We start from the raw sequence: 19,071 nt of genomic DNA on the forward strand, positions 1-19,071 counted from the left end.
CTCAAGAGAACACTGCATTTGACCTGAGGCCGTGGAGAAAGCTTCCAAAACTGATTGGCAGCACTGGGATTGTGGGTGTGGAGCTTGGTGAGTGTTGTAGATGTCGGCGAACCCAATGGGAAGAATGATGATGTCTAACTCCATTTCAGAAGGCTGAATGATTTCTCTATTATAATTATGTTATAATACATTAATATGCTATATAAAAGAGGATACTAAATACTACATGTTACTTTCTCTAACTATCATATCTAACTCACTCCCAACTCGTGACCCTTTTCTCCAGAGCCCAGACACAGGTGGATCCGACTGGCTGTCAGGACCAAACAATCCACCATGATCCAACCAAGAGCTCACTCAGGGTAAGCAATTCTCCAAACACATTCCACAAGAGAAAAACATGGAGCAGAAATAGAAATTGTTTTCTCTTTCATTTCTCTCTGTGCACCTCAATAAAAAATCCTGAGAGAGAGAGAAATGTGCTTGCCACAGGTGAGGAGTGTGTGACATCCCAGGGTGGGAAATTCACAGTTTAACACCCAAATACAGGCTCCAGGCTCCCCTCTGCTGTCCCTCGTGCATTCCAGCCCTTTTGTCACAGAATTTCCCCGCTCACAGGGCCTGCCTGGGCTTGCTGGATTAAGCAGGAGATGCCTCAAAAGCCCATCCTGTGTCTCTGTGTGACCCCTGGCATTTGGGACAGGACGGTCCCTGGAGAATTCCTGGGGCTGAAACGTGGCAGGGTCGGGAATGATGAGCAAACAGTGCACTCCCCACCATGCCTGCTGCTGTTCTGCAGTGGGAATGCTGCTTTGGCATTTGAATGAAAGGAAATCAAAGCTGAGAGGAAGAGGTCGTGGCTTTTATTGGGTTACAATCTGATATTGAGGAAAAATGATGTGAAAGCAAAGAAATCAGACTTAAAATCCAGACTTTGGCCAGAAAGACAAAATCATCCCCACAGGAATCCCAATCTGTGTGTCTGGGATTGTCTAGGAAACCCAGAGTGGACTAAATTTACCGAGAAGAGCTTAAAAAATTATAATTATGTGCATTACTCATCATTTTAAAGTGGCAAATCTTGCTCTTTGACATCTCCCTGGACACCAATTTTGTCAGCTCAGTTAAAAACCCACAGATCTGTGGTGGCTGCCCTGAGGTTTTTTGTAACACCTTCTCCTGCAATTCAGCCACACTGCAGCAAAATCAATGTGATCAAAACTTTATAGTCACTTGAGAACTTTTATTTTGGTTTTTTTTTTTTTTTTTTTTGACATGGAAACCGATTTTTGAGAACATAGAAAAACTGCTGTGGCTGCAGTGTTTGCAAGGGAATCCACTCAGTTAAAATGACCTTTTTAAAGGAAGTTTAATCTCCAGAATAAAAGTCAGCCCTCAGGCATGAAGAGCCAGCTTGGCTGCCCAAGAATGCTCCAGAGCTAATTCTGGATGCAGACAGAGTCAGAACCTTCACAGACTGCACAGACACAGGCCAGAAAATGTTGGGTGGAAATTCTTCCCAGCAGCAGTTTCCTGTTGTCCTCCAGCATTCCCCAAAAAGCAGAGCAGGCTGGCCCTGCCCTCTTTTCTCCACGGAAAAGGAAGGAATGACTCAGGGAACAAAATCCTTGTGTCTCATCCCAGCAGCACATAATGGGCTCACAACACCGGGGGTTCCATGTCTGAGCAAAAGCAATCCTGGAAGCTTTTTCTGAGGATCCCTTCTCTGTCTCAGACTCTGCTTTCTGTCTCTTTTGGCTGCTGATGGAAAGGGAAAGGTCCCCACGGGCTGAGGAGGTGTTTTGGTCTGTCAGACAAAGGAAGAGAAGGAATATGGGGCTGGTTTGTGCTTTATTACTCATTCCTTAAAAGCAGAATTTCTCCTGAAAGCCTTGCTTTTTATTTTTTATTTTTATTTTTTTTCTGTGTTATGCAGAAAGAAATTAAAGAGCGAGGAAGGAGCTGTGTGAGGGGAGAGAAGTGAAATCCAGAAATAGCCAGAATTTTGTGGTCTGGGGACACAATTTGTGCCTTCAGGCTCTGAATTTCTCATCCCCTGCGTGGCATCACCTCAGGCTGAGATGTGAGCACGGGGACTGAGGGGCTGCACCATCCTCAGCCCCCGTTAGGAGCCACTTTTGAACACTCAGCTCTTTTCCCTCTGCAGTTCCTGGGGTCTCACACTGGACACACAACTTCCTGAGGCAGCAAAAGGGAAAAAAAAAAAAATAAAGGAACAATCAGCTGTTCTCTGTGCCAAACATTTGAGGAACTGAGACATTTTCTGTGTTTTAAATGCCTGAAAAACGATATAAATCTGTGCTGATAATGTGAATCAGGAAGATCAGTGGTGTGATAAATCCAGAATCAAGCGGTTTTCTAAATAAGGAAAGCCAAATGTGAAGGTTTCACGTGGAAAAATAACAGAAAAAAATAGAAAAAGGAGAAAAAAGGAAGCAGGAAAAGGAAAAAAAATAGAAGCAGTCCAGCACCGTTCTAATTATTAATTGCTAAGCCTGGTGCTGTTTCTTGTGGTGAATATTAAATATTCCACAGGGATTTATGGGGTGATGGGCACAACAGAATTCAGGAGAGAATCAATGAAATCACCCTAAAAGGAGGAGCTGATGTAGGAATGAAGCCAAGGAGATTGGGAATATCTCTGGAGCAGCTTGTCAGTCAGTCCAACACACACCTGCAGCTCCTGCACACCTGAATATTCTTACATTCCTCAGCGCCACATGATTCCTGTTCCATAAAAAGCCTGACCAAATTCTGCCAGGGAAAGAGGGAGGGGGCCTTTGGGTGTTGGGGTTTCTCCTGTGTGAGTGGTGCAGGGCCTGGTGGTGTTTTAGCTGTTTTCTTGGTGCCTCTTTAAGCTGTTTGTGAAGTTAATCTCAAGTTTTTACTCTCTCTGCTGTGAAAAGGTGATTTTTTGGTCTTTTTTTTTACATGAAAAGCTCTGTATTTGTGAGGTCTGTTGCTTGCACTGTGTGTGACAAGTAAGAACTATGATGTTTTAAGCTCTTTTTTAAAACATTCTCTCTTAACTTGCTCAGTGCAGGTGCATTCTAGTAATGCATTAGGCTGGTTTTAATATCCCAAACTAAATTTAATCTGCTGTTTGGCAGTCAGGCTTACCCAGGCTCTTTCTATCCTGGCTTGTGCAGCTTTTGCAGCATCAGTTCTTGGAACCTGACAGTGCCTTAATGTTATTAAATCTCTCTGCTGTGGTGTTCCCTCCCTGCTCCAGCACCTCCTGCGCTGCACTTTAAGATGAAAGATGAAATTGCTGCCACGGTTTTTTTCATCACGAAGCTGGTGAAGAGGGAAGACAGGCTGAGCAAGCACAAAGTGGAGAAGTTTGCAGCGAAGCTGACCACGGTCCTGTTTGAAAAGTACAAAAACCACTGGTACCTGGACAACCCATCCCGAGGCCAGGCCTTCAGGTGAGAGGGGGCTCAGCACAAGAGCCTGCAGCCTTGGGCTGGCATTCAAGAGGCAATTCCTGGAGGCCTTGAAGTGAAATAAATAATGCAAAGGGAACCACCAGGATACCCCTGAAGCTTGAAGGAAGAATTATTAGTTGGTCAAAGTTACTTTTTTTTTTTTTTTTTAACCTGTAAATATGTGATTAGAGGTGGAAAACAGAGGTGGAAATACTTTTTTTTTAAACTGTAATTGTGGGACTAGAGAACTGAGGTGGAATTTTTTTTTTTTTTTTTTACCTGTAAATGTATGATTAAAAACCTGAGGTGGAAACCTCCTTTTTTTTTTTTTTTTTACCTGTAGATGTGTGATTAGAAAACTGAGGTGCAAGTTATTTTTTTAAACCTGTAAACCTGTGTGATTAGAGAACTGAGGTGGAAATCTGAAGTGTCTCAAGTAGCCCCTGACTCCCAGGATGCAGAATTCAAGTGGCCTTAAAGTGACTTTTGGGATGGTTTTGTTTTAAACACTTAAACCAGCGACTTGCCTCATCAGCTATTGATGAGAGCGAAAATCAAAGTCCTGTTGGAGCTGATAAATCAGCTTGTGAGGCTGAATGGCTGCCTGGGGCTCGGGGTGAGAACCTGCAGCAGCAGCTTGGGAGTGCTGAGAGAGCGAGCAGAGATTTCGGGCGTGCCCTGCAGGAGCAGAAGCTGCAAAGCTGCAGTGAAAGCCCAGCCCCAGGTGCACTCTGCTGTCCCCCAGGTGCATCAGGATCAACAAACACCAGGCACGGGATCCCCTGCTGGAGCAGGCTTGTGTGGAGAGTGACGTGGACTTCAGCCTGCTGGGCCTGCCCAAGGAGATGACGCTGTGGGTGGATCCCTTCCAGGTGTGCTGCAGGTGAGCTCGTGGGGATGCCTCGGGAACAGAGCTGAAGGAATAAATGGGAAATGGAGTAGAATAAATGGGAAATGGAGCAGGCTAAGTGACGTGGAGTTTGGAGCAGGCTAAGTGACGTGGAGTATGGAGCAGACTAAATAAATTAAATAATGAAAGAATTCCTTCAGCCAGAGCTAAAGGAATAAAGCAGGGGCTTGTTAAAAGGCTTTTAAAGGACACACCTCGGGCTGTGCAAGGGCCCAGCTGTGGCTCCACCCAAGATGGACCCCAGGTCACAACTTTTGACACTTTTATAAGTTCTGGCCCGTTTCCATATTGGGTTAATTGTGCAGTTCCAGCTCCAGGTGATGCAGTCCCATCCTCCCAGTTTGCTCCCCTCCATTCCCTGCTGTTTGCACTTTTGGGGCTGAAGCTGCAGCCGTGTCCTTGGTTCTGGGGCTGGAGAAGGATTGTTCTGTGTGCCTGAGCTGTGAGGAGAACTTGCTGACACTTTACATGGAGTTCAGAGTTATAAACGCAGTACAGAACGTGGAAAACACGAAAGCTCAAACTGAAGGCATGGCTGGGGGCTGACAAACACCAAGTGCTGGGTGTTCCATCAGCCTAAGCCTGCTCCCAGCATTAACTCCTGAGGGTTTGGTCCCTTTTGGTGTGACTGGCTCCTGCCAGAGCAGCAGCACCCACCTGCAGCCGTTGCAGGTACGGCGAGAGGAGCCGGCCCTTCACCGTGGCACGCTTTGATGGGGAGGAGAACCCCGAGCTGCCCCAGCAGATCAGCCTTGCCGTGGGCAGGGCAGCCCTGGACTATCACTCCAGCACCTCCTCGGATGAGGAGAGCTTCAGCAGGGAGCCCAGAGCCATCCCCACCGTCAGCAACCCCAACAGCATCTACCAGGTGAGCTCTGGGGGAGCTCCTGGCCCTGAAATCCCTCCAGAGGGGTTCTGGCAGGTGGGGGTCAGGCTCTTCTCCCAGTGCCAGACCCCCAGTGAGGGGAGGAAACAGCCCTGAGCTGCTCCAGGGCAGGCTGAGGTTTGATTTCTCCCCTGGCAGGGTTTTCCAGCCCTGGCACGTGGTGGCACCGTCCCATAAAAAGTCTGGTTTTAAATGTCAAACTTGCCCAAGCTTTGTGGAACAAAGTTTAGGAACCTCGGGGCTGTTCCTTGCTGCCGAGCTCTCGTTGTCCCACTCGGTGTGTTTAACTGTGGAGAACTGAGTTGTCCCCCCTGGATGGTGACCAGCCCTGATGGAGTCACCATCCCTGGGGGGTTTAAAAGTTGTGGCCCTTGGGGACACGGCTTAGGGCAGGGCTGGGAAGTCCTTGAAAGGCTTTTCCCAACCTCAGTGGTGCCGTGGGAGGAGGCAGCAGGGGTGGCTCAGCTTCCTGGGGAAGGAGCGGGGTGGAACTGGGATGGCCTGACCCTGCTGGGGAAGGAGGGGCAGCATTTTAACATGGGGGTTTTTTTGGGTTTTTTTTCCCCTTTTTGCTGCTCAGTTTGGTGACTTCTGCAAGGCTCCCCCCCAGCCCTGGTGGCAGTACCTGCACAGGAAGCCCCACGTGCCCGAGGGCTCCCACTTTGGCCAGCACAGGGGCTACAGGAGCTACAAGCCCACGGCCACCTTCGCTGGCCCACGAGTGGACAGGTACCACTGGATCAACACCAAGAGGTAGAGCCAGGGCTCCTCTGCGACTGTGGAGCCCTGCTCTTGTGAGGGGGTGAAGGCTGGCACTGCAAAACCTCATAAAAACAGCACGTCCTGTCCAATCCCTGTCTCTGACTCTGCATTTGTGAATATTTTTTTTTTTTGGGGGGGGGGGGTGTTTGTCCGGGGTTTTAAATGTTTTTAATAGATGTTAACATAAGATTGAAGATGTAATGTGAGACTCTTCTTGTGAGTTAAAAAGGAAATGCATAAATCAATAAATCTGCTAATGTTTTTTTTAATCAAAGCCAGCTGCTGGTGGTGCCTTGAAGGGTGTTCAGGAGCTTTTTGGTGGAAACACCAGCAGGTGAAGGAAGGTAAAAACACCCCCAAGCTGCTTTGAAAAACACTTTGTTACTTCTGGCAAAGGTGTCAGCAGCCAAGACCTAAAGAGCACCAGCAGAAATGTCTGGGGTATTTCGTGACTCACAAAAATATTGAAATTCTGCTGTGCCCCCATGAGTTTTGTACTGATGGGTGGGGGGGGGGGGGAAAGAGTTTTGAGTGGCTTTGCTCTTCCCTCACGTGCTTTTTATCTACACTGGAGGCTGGGCTGAGGTTTCACTGGTTGGGAAATATTGAGTGTTTCGTGTTTTTGGGGTTTGGCCCTGGAATTTGGGAGGAGGAGAGACGGATTCCCCAGGTTTAAGAGCAGGAATGGTTTTGGACAGCGCATTCCTGTGTGGGTGGTAGCACAGAGCTGAAATAAGGCGACTTCAGAAGTTGCTTCAATGGTGGGAAATATTAATTTCTTGCACTTTAAGTGTAATTAAACAGATATAATTAACCCAAGTAACTGTATCTGCAGTTTTTGCTGTGTCATAAAATCAGAAAACTGCAGCTCTCAGCTGCAGAGGCCTCAGAACACCTCGTGGAGTGATGCATTAGTTTAGAGAATAATTTATTTCACGCTAGGAGTTGAGTGGTTCTATTTTCTGCTCCTGTTCCTGGAAACTTGGACTCTGGGCTTTTGCAGCAATATTTCTTCTCAGCACTTGGATGTGGCCAGAAATGTCATTTCTGTCTTGCCACTTCCATTCCTGCACTGCTTTCCCTCCTGATTTAAGGAGCCCCTGGGCTGGAATTAAAGCAGAAACAGAGGATTTACTTTGGATTGAAGCCTAATGCCCAGTGCAGAGGAGCAGGAGCCAAACCACAGAGTTCTGAGCATCACAACTTTCTGCCCTGGGCTATTTCCTCTTCTAATGCATTTATTTGTTTTACCAAACTCTCCTTCTCCAAGCTGGTTATTTCCAGGTAATAAGAGAGCAGATCTTCATTGCCTTCACTGCTTAAAAACTGCTCTTCATCCTCTAGAATCTGCACCAGCTCCTCAGTTAATGCGTCCACTTTATCCTCCAGCTCTGAAGGGGAAAAGGAGCTCGCAGTTTCCTCCTCAAGGCTAAAAAACAGGGATAAGTTTAAATTGAGAGAGAAGAAATGCCCGTATTAAAACTTTATCTTCACAGGAGCAAGCCAGAAAGACAAATTGCACTGTATGAGGCAGTGAAATAATGAGTTTAAATAGAAAATAATAGAAAATTATGCTCACTGTGCCTTCTGTCCAAGGCTGTCCCTTCCACTGCTGCTCAGGAGGTGAAGGAAATTCTGTTTTTTCTTCATCAGCCACTTCTTGTTGTGTGATTCTGCTGCAAGAACAGTAGAATTTATTTAGATTAATTAATTATTGCAAAAAAATATTGCTTTTCTTTTTGTCCAAGAGGTAACACTGCACTACAATTGGATAAAACACTGCATTTCTCATCTCTATTTTAATCTTTTTCAAAGCAAAAACGACTCAGTGTTGATGCACTGGGAATTATTATAAAGATAATGAAGGCAATGTGCAAAAATTGGCTTTTCTTAGAGAAACTCCTCATAATCAAGGTCTGGAAAAGTGGCATTACAGCTGGTCAGCAGCAAATTTGGGTGCTGAGTCTTTGGGTGCTGACTCTTTCTCCTTGACTGGTGGGGAGAATAAATGAGGTGTTTGTGCAGCAAAATTTGATCATAATCGAGGATGAAGCAGAAATCTTCCAGTTCACACCCAATTCTGGCTGGTTTCTGAGAAGAAAAAAAGGTAAAACTTACTTTTCTCCAGCCTTTGGCTGTGTCCCAGCCCAGCTGCTGCTGCGTGACTTCGGAGCTCGTCGTTCACCTCCTGCAGGAGGCCGAGGAGCAAAGAGGAGCTTTTCCCCCGGAACCCAAACCCTGTGGAAGGAAATGCAGAAATGTTGTGCTGGAAATGCAGAAATGTTGTGCTGGAAATGCAGGTGAAGCCAGTGGGGAAAATTGATGTTTGACTCTAGTTCAGGAGGCTGAATGATTTCTTTATTAGAACTGTGCTATAATACATTAATTTACTATTTAAAGGAGATACTAAAACTACAAACCTACTTGTTCTAACTGCCAAATCTAACTCACAACTCGTGACCCTCTCTGAGAGTCCAGCCACAGTGGGTTGGATTGGGTTGGATTGGGTTGGGTTGGGTTGGATTGGATTGGGTTGGATTGGATTGGGTTGGGTTGGGTTGGGTTGGGTTGGGTTGGATTGGCCACCAGGCTCCAACAATCCTCACCAGAATCCAACCAAGCACTCACCCCAGGTAAACAATTCTCCAAACACATTCCACATGGGAAAAACAAGGAGCAGAAATAGAAATTGTTTTCTCTTTCTTCTCTCTGTGCTCCTCTAGGAAAAAATCCTGAGAGAGACAACAATGTGCCTGCCACAATGTTGTTTCCTTCAACAATTTCTCCACTTCTCACTGTGCTTTTTTTTTTTAAGCAAACATTTATTGCAAGGTGAGTTTCGTAGGTGAGGTGAAACAGAGGAGGGAAAAGAAAGAAAATCCAAATTCTTTCAGTTTTTTTACCATGCTGAGGGTTCAGCAGGGTGATCCTCGATGCCATCAGGTGCTCTGCCTGCTTCAGCACCTTGATACCTGACAGAGGAAGAAAATTCCAGGCGTTATCTGGTGTAATTCCAGAGGGGTTTGTGCCCATTCCTTTTTCCAGGAGCTAATTTTGACTCTCCTTCCCAGCACCCAGGCCTCAGTTTAAAAACAAACATTTAGGATTAAAAGCTGTAATTTATTTATTTAACACATAAATGTATGGAATAAATTAAATTTTAATTATTTATTAAAGAAATTTATTAAATTAAGTTTTAATTTATTAAATACATGTAATAAACAAATATTAATAAATTTATTTAATTACTTTTTGTTAAATAAATGTAATAAATTTTAATACATTTATTTAAATAAATCAAATTTCAAAAAATTTTATTTAATACATAGATTTAATAAATGAAATCTTAATAAAAGTATTAAATAAATTTAAGAAATTAAATAATTTTTATTTAATAAGTTTCAATACATTAATTTATTTTAAAAATACATTTATTAATAAATCAAAATTCAATGAATTTATTTACTAAATGAGATGGTTGCTAAACTAAAACTTAATAAACACATTGATTAAAATTTAATTAATACATTTTGATAAATCTATTTAGCAATTAAATATTTAATAAATGTAATGGATAAATTTATTAAATATTTATTTGCTACATAAATTTATTAAATAAAATTAATTAATTTCTCTAATTTTTGGAAGTGGTTTAACGACGTGTGTGTGTTGGGATCTCTGTGCTGTTGATTTCCAGCAGTGTCAGAGCCCAGCACATCCCTGTGGCTGCCCTGGCTGGCTCCAGACCCTGGAGGGGGCTCGGGGACCTTGGCACAAAGTCAAAAACACCTGTGGCTTTGATTTTAGCCCGTGGGAAAAACTGCCAACTCTGTGTGAGGAATTACAAACCACAGGGGTTTTGAAACATAAGCTTTAAGAGATTTAGAGATTTTCGAGGAGCTAAGATTTTAGTTAGGGATAAGCCTTCCTAGAGTTAATTAAAATAAATGAAATTTATCAAATTCATCAAAAAATGAATTAAATGAATTTCATAAAAAAATTGAGGAAGTTAAGAGTTAGTAGTTAACTAAGAATTGACTGCTTGTCAACACAATGTTTCATTAGCTGGGTTTATAATGGAGAATATAGAAACTGACAAACAGCTTTTAGGAACATGAGACAATTGTGGGCCTCCTCTGTTCTGAAACCAATTGAAGACAGGGAATGGGAGTTCTACCAAGGTTCATTTGTCATATTTGCATTGAAAAGGCAGAAAGGTCAGAATGAGGAAGACTTCATTTACTTCCTCATTTTGGGACCCCTCCCCATGAAAGGGACCACCGACCCATTTCAAGGAACAAACTCTGCATGCTTAATGGCTTTGGGAATGATTAGCATAGGAAGGGAGGAATGGGATGTACCAAATGATGAATATGTATTTTGGGTATTCAATTCTGGTGTGGATAAAAGGACTCTGTAATCATTGGAAAGGTGCAGTGTGTATTTGGGAGCTGTCCCGCACGCTGCCCGGCGCCGCAATGAACATACACTTTCTAACTTCAAACTGTTAGAGAGTTTTTGTCCGTCACAGTTGGATATTGGTGCTAGATCAATATCCATGTTTCTTTAATAAATCAGTTTGAGTAGTGCGGTAGTTGAATTAACACAGGGTGAAAAAGTGGAATTTGGGGATTTTTAGAATGGGGTTCAAGGGGACAAGATGGAGGGGTTTGGGCGTGTCCTGACCTTCTTCTCCTTCCTCTCACCCTCCATGTCTCGCTGTGCTGGTGACACTTTTCTGTTGGTTTCAGGCACAGACACACTGTCCAACACCAATGACAGACATTGGCACGTTATTGTAACCACGGCACACGGAGTTTTTGGTATAAAATGTGAACACTGCCCTGAGGGCAGACAGAATGCCATGGCCGAGCTGCTGGACAGAGCTCAGCAGGGCAGAGAGAGAATGTTCTAGAGAAGGGAAAATAAACACCCTTGAGAAGCCGACCCTGGGCATTCAGACTCCTTTGGCTGCGGGGCTGGGAAATGAGGAATTTTACACTTTTGGGGTCACCCTGACACGCAGGCCCTGCAGGTGATGCTCCGTGCCCAGAAGGGATCCCAGCTCGGGGCTCACCCGCGGTCAGGAACCCCTGGAGCTGCTCCCCTGGCCCGCGCTGTGGCCCTGGCAGTGCCCCCCGGCACTGGGGTGGGGGTTCCCTCTCCTGCTGCAGCTCCCCGCTCTTCTCTCCTGCCGAGCTCCCGCTCAGCTTCAGCCAGTGCAGCTGGAAATCCTCTGCCGGGGAAGAATTCCTCTCGGGGCAATCCTTCCTCAAACTCTGCAAGGAGAGGAAGGGATGAAAGTGCTGGGAAAAGCTGGGGAAGTTCTCAGGGTGAGTTCTCCGTGCTGGGCAAGGCAGGGCCAGAGCACCAGAGCTCACAATCATTAAAAAGTAAATCCTCCTTTTAAAAGCTTTTCTTCTCCCTGGCCCTTTCCAGTTTTTTCAAGTATGACTTGCAGCCATTTTCTTCATATAAATATTATTTATGTATATATATATATATGATATAGTATAATATATATTACCTATAATATATTCTATATAATACAAAGTAATATATAGAATACAATATCTAATATATCTTATAGATATAGATAATTTTATAGATATAGATAATCTTATAGATATATAATCTTATAGATAGATATGATTTATGTCATATAAATATGTTATTTATACCTTATATACATCTGATATATGATTTATATCCTATATTCATCTTATATACATCTATGATATATATCTTATATGAATCTTATATACATCTTTTATATAATATATAATTTTTATCTACATCTTATAGATATACATGTCTTATATCTACATCTTATATATGATATATATATATATTATCTTCATTCATATATTCACATTTAAATGTGAATTTCATCATTCAGGACAGCTGCAGTCATGGTCTTATTAACATGATACCTTTAATTTTATGTCCCATGCATATTCAGTTAAAAATCATTTGGGGTTTGCTCTTTTCTTACCTGAAATGGATCAAAGCTACTGGAAATATTCTCAGTTTTTTTCTTTTCCAGGAATTGCTTCAGCTCTTCCTTCAGCTCTCTCATTTTCTCCTCTCTGAATTTTTTCACTTCTTTGGTTGTGACGTTTGCATCTTCCACAAACTGTAAATGGGGAAAAAAAAAAACAAAAAAAAGGTCCAAACCCAAAAATCCTGGTATTGTTTTGGGAATTTTGATACTTGGAGAAGAAATTCCTTTGCACAGCAAGAACAGCAACTATTTATTATTTTCTGAATAAGAGTACAAAGTAATATATTTTGAATTTTACCTTCTCCTGCCTGCAGCATTTTAAGCTTCTGATCATTTCCTTGAAGTGGGTTTCTCTCAGCTCTAAGAACCTTCCAGCCTGTAGAAATTCCAGCACTAAAAATAAATATTCAGTGTCGTCCTTCAGGAGCTGCAGAACGTCCCCGCTCTCATCATCCAGTGCTGAGTCCTGGAAGGGAGATTGGGCGTGTGAAATCTCCAAATCTCATCTGGTTAATTTAATTTTACACAATGTGTCGAGGGCAGGTGTGAGAGCCGGAGTTGTGAAAATATTAAAAAAAAAAAAAAAAAAAAAAAAAAAAAAATTGGTACAAAATCTTGCAGTTGTTTATTTTTTTTTCATTATTTTTTCTTTATTTTTTTGCTGTTTATAAACACCCAAATAACAAACCCACAAGTGCTGAAAATAAATCGAACATTCTCAAAGGAGCCTTAAATAAATTTATGTTAAAAGTGGCTGTGCAGTGTCTGATTTGTAGTAGGAAATCCCTGCATGGTTCCCATACTTTTTGGCATTAAAAAATAAGATAATAATTTCTTTTAATTTGGAGTTAACTTCGTTTCTAGAAGCCCTTCCCTAAACAGACACAATTCCTGAGAGTTGGTAAAGATTCGCAGCAACGCGCTCCAGGTTCTAAACCAAACTTAGAGAATTTTAACCAAAAAAAAAAAAAAAAAAAAAAGGAGAGAATTTTAAATGAAAAAAAAAAAGAATTAAAAGAACAGAATTTTGAACAAAAAAAGGGAAAATTTAACAAAAGAGGAGAGAATTTTAAACCAACAAAAGAGAGAATTTTAACAAAAAAAAAAAAGATAATTTTAAACAGAAAAAGAAAATTTTAAGCAAACCAAAAAAGGGGAGAATTTTAAACCAAAAAAAGAGAGATTTTAAACAAAAATAAAGGAGGATTTTAAAGCAAAAAAAGGGGGAGAATTTTAAAGCAAAAAAAAGAGAGATTTTGAACAAAAAGAAGGGAGGATTTTAAACAAAAAAAAAAATGGAGAATTAAAAGAAGAGAATTTAAAAAAGAGGATTAAAAAAAAAGGGGGCATTAAAAAAAGGAGATTTTAAATAAAAAAGAGAAAAAAAAGGAGAATTTTAAATTTAAAAAAAGAGAATTTAAAATAAAAAAAGGAGAATTTTAAATAAGAAAGAGAATTTAAAGGAGAATTTTAATTAAAAAAGAGAATTTAAAATAAAAAAGAGAATTTAAAGTTAAAAAAGAATTTAAAATAAAAAATGAGAATATTAAATAAAAAAGAGAAAAAAGGAGAATTTTAAATAAAGCGAATTCAAAATTTAAAAAAGACAATTTAAAATTTAAAAAAAAGGATAATTTAAAATAAAAAAAGTGAATTTAAAGTTAAAATGGAGAATTTTAAATAAAAAAAGAAAAAAGGAGAATTTTAAATAAAGAGAATTCAAAATATAAAAAAAGACAATTTAAAGTTAAAAAAGGAAAATTTAAAATAAAAAAAAAGAGAATTTAAAGTTATAAAAAGGAGAATTTAAAATAAAAAAAAGAGAATTTAAAGTTATAAAAAAGGAAAATTTAAAATAAAAAAAAAGGAGAATTTAAAGTTTAAAAAAGGAGAATTTAAAATAAAAAAAGAATTTAAAGTTTAAAAAAAAGGAGAATTTAAAATAAAGAAAAGGTAATTTAAAGTTTAAAAAAAAGGAGAATTTAAAATCAAAAAAAGATAATTTAAAGTTAAAAAGGGAGAATTTAAAATAAACAAAAGAGAATTTAAAGTTATAAAAAAGGAAAATTTAAAATAAAAAAAAAGAGAATTTAAAGTTAAAAAGAGGGAGAATTTAAAATAAAAAAAAGAGAATTTAAAGTTTAAAAAAAAGGAGAATTTAAAATAAAAAAAGGAGAATTTAAAGTTAAAAAGGGAGAATTTTAAATCAGAGACTCTTTAAAGAAGAAGGAGCATTTCTCTCGCACCACGAGGTGTCCCAGGCCTGTGCCCTCCCTTCGGGCGCGCAGGGCGGTGCCGCGGAGGCGCTGGCAGTCCTGGAGCGCAGTCACCGCGCGCCGCAGGTGGCTCTGGGCGAGCAGGGCGTAGGCCACCAGGTCCCCACACGGCTGTCCCCGCGTCCCCTGCAGCACCTCCCCTTCTCTGGCCTTGAGTTGGGGAGAAAACCAAGAGTTCCAGGCTCGAGGAAGGGCGGGAGCGCTGCGGTTTTGAAATGAGAAATGCGGAGGGGATGAAAATAATGGAATCCGTCAACGTCCAAAAAGACTCTTCAATGTTTGCCCTGACAGCACAAGGCAAAAATTGAAACCTCCAAAAAGACTCCATCAAGGTCCAAAAAGACTCTTCAATTTTTTGCCTTGACAGCACAAGGCAAAATCTAAAACTCCCAAAAAAACTCCGTCAACGTCCAAAAAGACTCTTCCAGTTTTGCCTTGTGCTGTCAAGGCAAAAATTGAAACTTCCAAAAAGACTCCATCAACGTCCAAAAAGACTCTTCAATTTTTTTGCCTTGACAGCACAAGGCAAAAACTAAAACTCCCAAAAAAAACTCCGTCAACGTCCAAAAAGACTCTTCCAGTTTTGCCCTGACAGCACAAGGGAAAAATTGAAACTCCCAAAAAAACTCTGTCAATGTCCAAAAAGACTCTTCCAGTTTTGCCTTGTGCTGTCAAGGCAAAAATTGAAACCTCCAAAAAGACTCCATCAAGGTCCAAAAAGACTCTTCAATTTTTTTGCCCTGACAGCACAAGGGAAAAATTGAAACTCCCAAAAAAACTCCATCAACGTCCAAAAAGACTCTTCCAGTTTTGCCCTGACAGCACAAGGCAAAAATTGAAACTTCCAAAAAGACTCCATCAACGTCCAAAAAGACTCTTCAATTTTTTGCCTTGACAGCACAAGGCAAAAACTAAAACTCCCAAAAAAACTCTGTCAATGTCCAAAAAGACTCTTCCAGTTTTGCCCTGACAGCACAAGGCAAAATAATTAAATTGAATCATTAAATTTAAATCATTGGGAATCCCATCAAATATCCCTGAAATAGCAAAGCCGGGGGTTTTCCTGACCTCCGCACCCTCTGTGTGGCTGTTAAAAAATGGCAATCCTGATGTTTCGTCCTCCTTTTTCTGCCTTGGTCAGGGTTGGGATTGATGGTGTTTTGTGTTTGGGCTCAAATGTTTATTAGATATAAATAACAGATAAATAATACAGATATTTTTATCTTTACCCCAGTCTCACAGCTGTAAGTTCTACAGCATTTCACTCACAAGCTCCAGAATGGCCCCGTCTCTCTCTCCACGAGGTGTTTTAAGGAAAGACTATGCAATTAACAAATGACATCTAAATTATTTTTATTTTTAACCCAATAACCAACCACCCGTGCTCTGCAATGTGGACTTTTTTATCCAATTACACAAAACCACCCAAACCCACGGAGGAGGAGGAGAAGAAGGAGGAAGAGGAGAAGAAGAAGGAGATGGAGAAAAGAAGAAAGAGAAGAAGGAGGAGGAGAAGAAGAAGAAAGAGAAGAAAGAGGAGGAGAAGAAGAGGAAAGAGAAGGAGGAGGAGAAGAAAGAGAAGAAGAAAGAGGAGGAGGAGGAGAAGAAAGAGAAGAAGGAGGAGGAGAAGAAAGAGAAGAAGAAGGAGGAGGAGGAGAAGAAGAAAGAAAAAGGAAAAGAAGAAGAAAGAGAGGAAGGAGGAGGAGGAGGAGAAGAAAGAGAAGAAGAAGGAAGAGGAGGAGAAGAGGGAGGAGGAGAAGAAAGAGAAGAAGAAAGAGGAGGAGGAGGAGAGGAAGAAGAAAGAGAAGAAGAAGGAGGAGAAGAAAGAGAAGAAGGAGGAGGAGGAGAAGAAGAAGGAGGAGAAGAAGAAAGAAGAAGGAGAAGAAGAAGAAAGAGAAGGAGGAGAAGAAGGAGATGGAGAAGAAGAAGGACCAGCCTCTGTCCTACCCCCTCCTTCTTGCTTTACATACATTACTACATTCTAAACCCTTAAACTCCGCGTTTCCCACCCTGTGACATCACACACTTCTCTCCAAACTCCCCCCCCCCAATCCCAGTCCCACCATTCCATCTTGGAAGCTTCTCCACGGCCCCAGGTCAGTGCCGTGTTCTCCTGGGGGGCAGTGCCTGCCAGCACAGAAAGGCTGGAATTCCCAGCACCCAGGGCTCCCCCAGTACCTTCTCCTCTGTCAGGGTTTGAAGCTCCAGCCTGAACTGTGCCTGCATTTTTCTCAGCTCAGCCTCTGCCTCTGCGTTTAACCCCTTCAGCAGATCCCCCTCCTGATGGTGCTTCTGGAGGAAATCCACGGCTCTGGCTGCTTGCTGCTGCTCCCTGCTCTCAGCCACCTCCCGGGCCACTTCTTCAGCTGGATTCTGGCACCTGAAGCTGCTCAGGATCCTGCTCACACCTTCTGGGCAAGCCGCAGCCTGGAGCAGATGAGCAGAGTGAGAAAATGTGGTTTTTTTAAATAAAAATAACCTGTTTTTTCTAGAGCTGGGGTTAGAAGAGTGGGGTTCTGCACTGTGGCAAGCACATTTCTCTCTCTCTCAGGATTTTTTATTGAGGTACACAGAGAGAAATGAAAGAGAAAACAATTTCTATTTCTGCTCCATGTTTTTCTCTTGTGGAATGTGTTTAGAGAATTGTTTACCTGGAGTGAGCTCTTGGTTAAATCATAATAAATTGTTTAGGCCTGAGAGCCAATCAGATCCACCTATGTCTAAGCTCTGGAGAACAGGGTCACGAGTTGTAAGTTAGTTAGATATAATAGTTAGAGAAAGTAGCATGTAGTATTTAGTATCCTCTTTTATATAGCATATTAATGTGTTATAACATAATTATAATAAAGCAATCATTTAACCTTCTGAAATAAAGTTAGACATCATCATTCTTCCCATTGGGTTCACCGACATCAACAACACTGCACAGGAGGTTGCTGTAGATTTTTGGTCAGGGTGAGAGGATTTTTTTTTTTTTTTTTTTTTTTTTTTTGTTAAGGTCAGGATTAAATCGGGAGGCAGGAAAATCACAAAATGCCTCTACCTGGAGGTGGCTGTAGAGATCCAGGACTCTGTAGAGACATTTCTGTCTCAGAGCTTCCAGCTTTACAATCTTCATCCCTGAGACGTGCAGCATCCGAGTCACAGAGCCCGGGCAATGCTCAACTTCCCAGCGGTGTTTCTGTCAAACACATTTCAAAAAGTGGGATTTTCTGCACCAACAAAGAGCTCTGTGCTCAGCAGGAGCAGAGAAGTCCGATTCCCTGGAACATCTGAATTTGTGGAATATTTAAGGTGCTGTGGTAACCATGGAATGGCAAAAACACCCAGAAAATGACAAAACCAGCCAGACAAAAGTGACAAAAACATCCAGAAAATGCCTCAAACTCACCTGCTGCTCGCTGAGGTCACAGTCTGGGCTTTGCCAGCTCAGCAGGCAGAAGGACAACTGCTGGGGAAGTTCTTCCAGGAAGTGTTGGGGCTGTTTGGGCACTGCCAGCTCTGGGTTGAGGTTGGAACGTTTCACTTCATCCAGGTGTCTCTGGAGCAGGGCTTGTCCAGCCCGGCTGTGGCGTTCTGAGAGCTCTCCCAGGAGTGAATCCAGGGTGGCAGCCCTGCTCTGCAGCCCCTGCAAGGATGGACATCCCATCTGCATGGTCAGGAGCAGCAGCTGAGGGAGAGCTGAGCCCCACTCTGAGCCTGAGGTGTAAAACACTCAGCCAGAAATTAAAAATCCCTGTTCGTTTAGGTGCCAGCAGTGGGATTTTAGAAATCCTTGTTCAGTGAAGTGCCAGCAGTGGGATGGATTTTAAAAATCCTTGGGTTTTGAAGTGCCATTTAAAAAATTCTTGGTTTGTTAAGTGCCATTTTAAAAAATCCTTGTTCATTTAAATGCCATCAGTGGGATTTTAAAAATCCTTGTTCATTTAAGTGACATCAGTGGGATTTTAAAATCCTAGTTCATTTAAATGCCATCAGTGGGGTTTTAAAAATCCTTGTTCATTTAAATGCCATCAGTGGGATTTTAAAAATCCTTGTTCGTTTAAGTGCCATCAGTGGGATGGATTTTAAAAATCCTTTTTTTTTTTTTAAGTGCCATTTAAAAAATCCTTGTTCATTTAGGTGCCCTCAGTGGGCTTGAATACCCAAAAGTTACTGAAAATGAGGCCACTGCTTCTTGTGCCTTGGCACTGAGAGAGGAAAACTGAATTAAGTTCTGTTTTGCTTTCCCGTAATGAGGGTTTTTTTTTCCTCCTTCTCTGATAAACTACTTCTTGCTTCAACTTTTGTGAATTGAAAAATTCCGTTTTCAGTGGGAAAACTGAAAGGAATTGGGGTAGGAAGGGGAAAACTTCCTTCTCCTGTGTGAGGTGTGAGGCGCCACGATGCCAACCTTGGGCGACTGATAGAAGGAGCAGACGGCGCCCATCTCCTGTGCCAGCAGGGACATTTCCAGCTGTGCCCGCTCCCAGCTGTGCTTCTCCCAGAGGAACCTGCAGCCAGATGTGCACGAGCAGCCTGGAGTCACCTCTGCTTTTCCAAACTCACCGCCCTCCCCCGCACAACGCCAGGGATCTCCTTTTTCCTCCAAAGAGAAACTTCCTGAGGGGGGAAAAAACTTGCAAAAAAGGTATTTTTTAATGCCCCAAAAAAGCAGGGAGTGACAAGGGTTTCTCACCTTGTCTGCATTTCCTGCTGCAGGTGGGTGATCCTTCCTGCAGGTGAGGGCAGCAGGGCAGGGGTTATCATGGAAGCTGGAGTGGTTTCCTGATTTTCTTCACTTT

The 19,071-nt window shown here is 42.1% G+C and overlaps 2 protein-coding genes across 2 annotated transcripts; one reads left to right on the plus strand and one right to left on the minus strand.

Annotated features, from left to right (window-relative positions):
- Positions 1-6,002, plus strand: BTG4 (BTG anti-proliferation factor 4). The gene is made up of 6 exons (XM_053963509.1): positions 1-87; positions 287-362; positions 3,254-3,449; positions 4,195-4,332; positions 5,032-5,227; positions 5,826-6,002. The coding sequence occupies exons 3-6, from the start codon at positions 3,277-3,279 to the stop codon at positions 6,000-6,002; spliced, it is 684 nt and encodes a 227-aa protein (XP_053819484.1). The 5' UTR covers positions 1-87; positions 287-362; positions 3,254-3,276.
- A 949-nt stretch (positions 6,003-6,951) lies between these two features.
- LOC128799115 (uncharacterized) lies at positions 6,952-18,737 on the minus strand. Its single transcript, XM_053963233.1, has 13 exons — positions 18,681-18,737; positions 17,679-17,915; positions 17,331-17,468; positions 16,466-16,714; positions 14,258-14,437; positions 12,310-12,477; positions 12,003-12,143; positions 11,085-11,286; positions 8,911-8,979; positions 8,126-8,245; positions 7,587-7,683; positions 7,259-7,436; positions 6,952-7,112 (listed from the first exon to the last, which is right to left on the minus strand). The coding sequence occupies exons 1-13, from the start codon at positions 18,735-18,737 to the stop codon at positions 7,023-7,025; spliced, it is 1,926 nt and encodes a 641-aa protein (XP_053819208.1). The 3' UTR covers positions 6,952-7,022.
- Positions 18,738-19,071: the final 334 nt, after the last annotated feature.

Source organism: Vidua chalybeata, chromosome 23, assembly GCF_026979565.1.
Source record: "Vidua chalybeata isolate OUT-0048 chromosome 23, bVidCha1 merged haplotype, whole genome shotgun sequence".
NCBI lineage: Eukaryota > Metazoa > Chordata > Aves > Passeriformes > Viduidae > Vidua > Vidua chalybeata.

Coding starts and splice junctions, on each gene's coding strand:
- BTG4 (XM_053963509.1), top strand. CDS start 3,277: ATGAAAGATGAAATTGCTGCCACGGTTTTTTTCATCACGAAGCTGGTG. Junction 3,450..4,194: donor TCCCGAGGCCAGGCCTTCAG/GTGAGAGGGGGC, acceptor GCTGTCCCCCAG/GTGCATCAGGATCAACAAAC. Junction 4,333..5,031: donor CCCTTCCAGGTGTGCTGCAG/GTGAGCTCGTGG, acceptor CAGCCGTTGCAG/GTACGGCGAGAGGAGCCGGC.
- LOC128799115 (XM_053963233.1), bottom strand. CDS start 18,737: ATGTCCCTGCTGGCACAGGAGATGGGCGCCGTCTGCTCCTTCTATCAG. Junction 16,715..17,330: donor ATCTCTACAGCCACCTCCAG/GTAGAGGCATTT, acceptor CATCTGCTCCAG/GCTGCGGCTTGCCCAGAAGG. Junction 7,684..8,125: donor CAGCCAAAGGCTGGAGAAAA/GTAAGTTTTACC, acceptor CTGTTCTTGCAG/CAGAATCACACAACAAGAAG.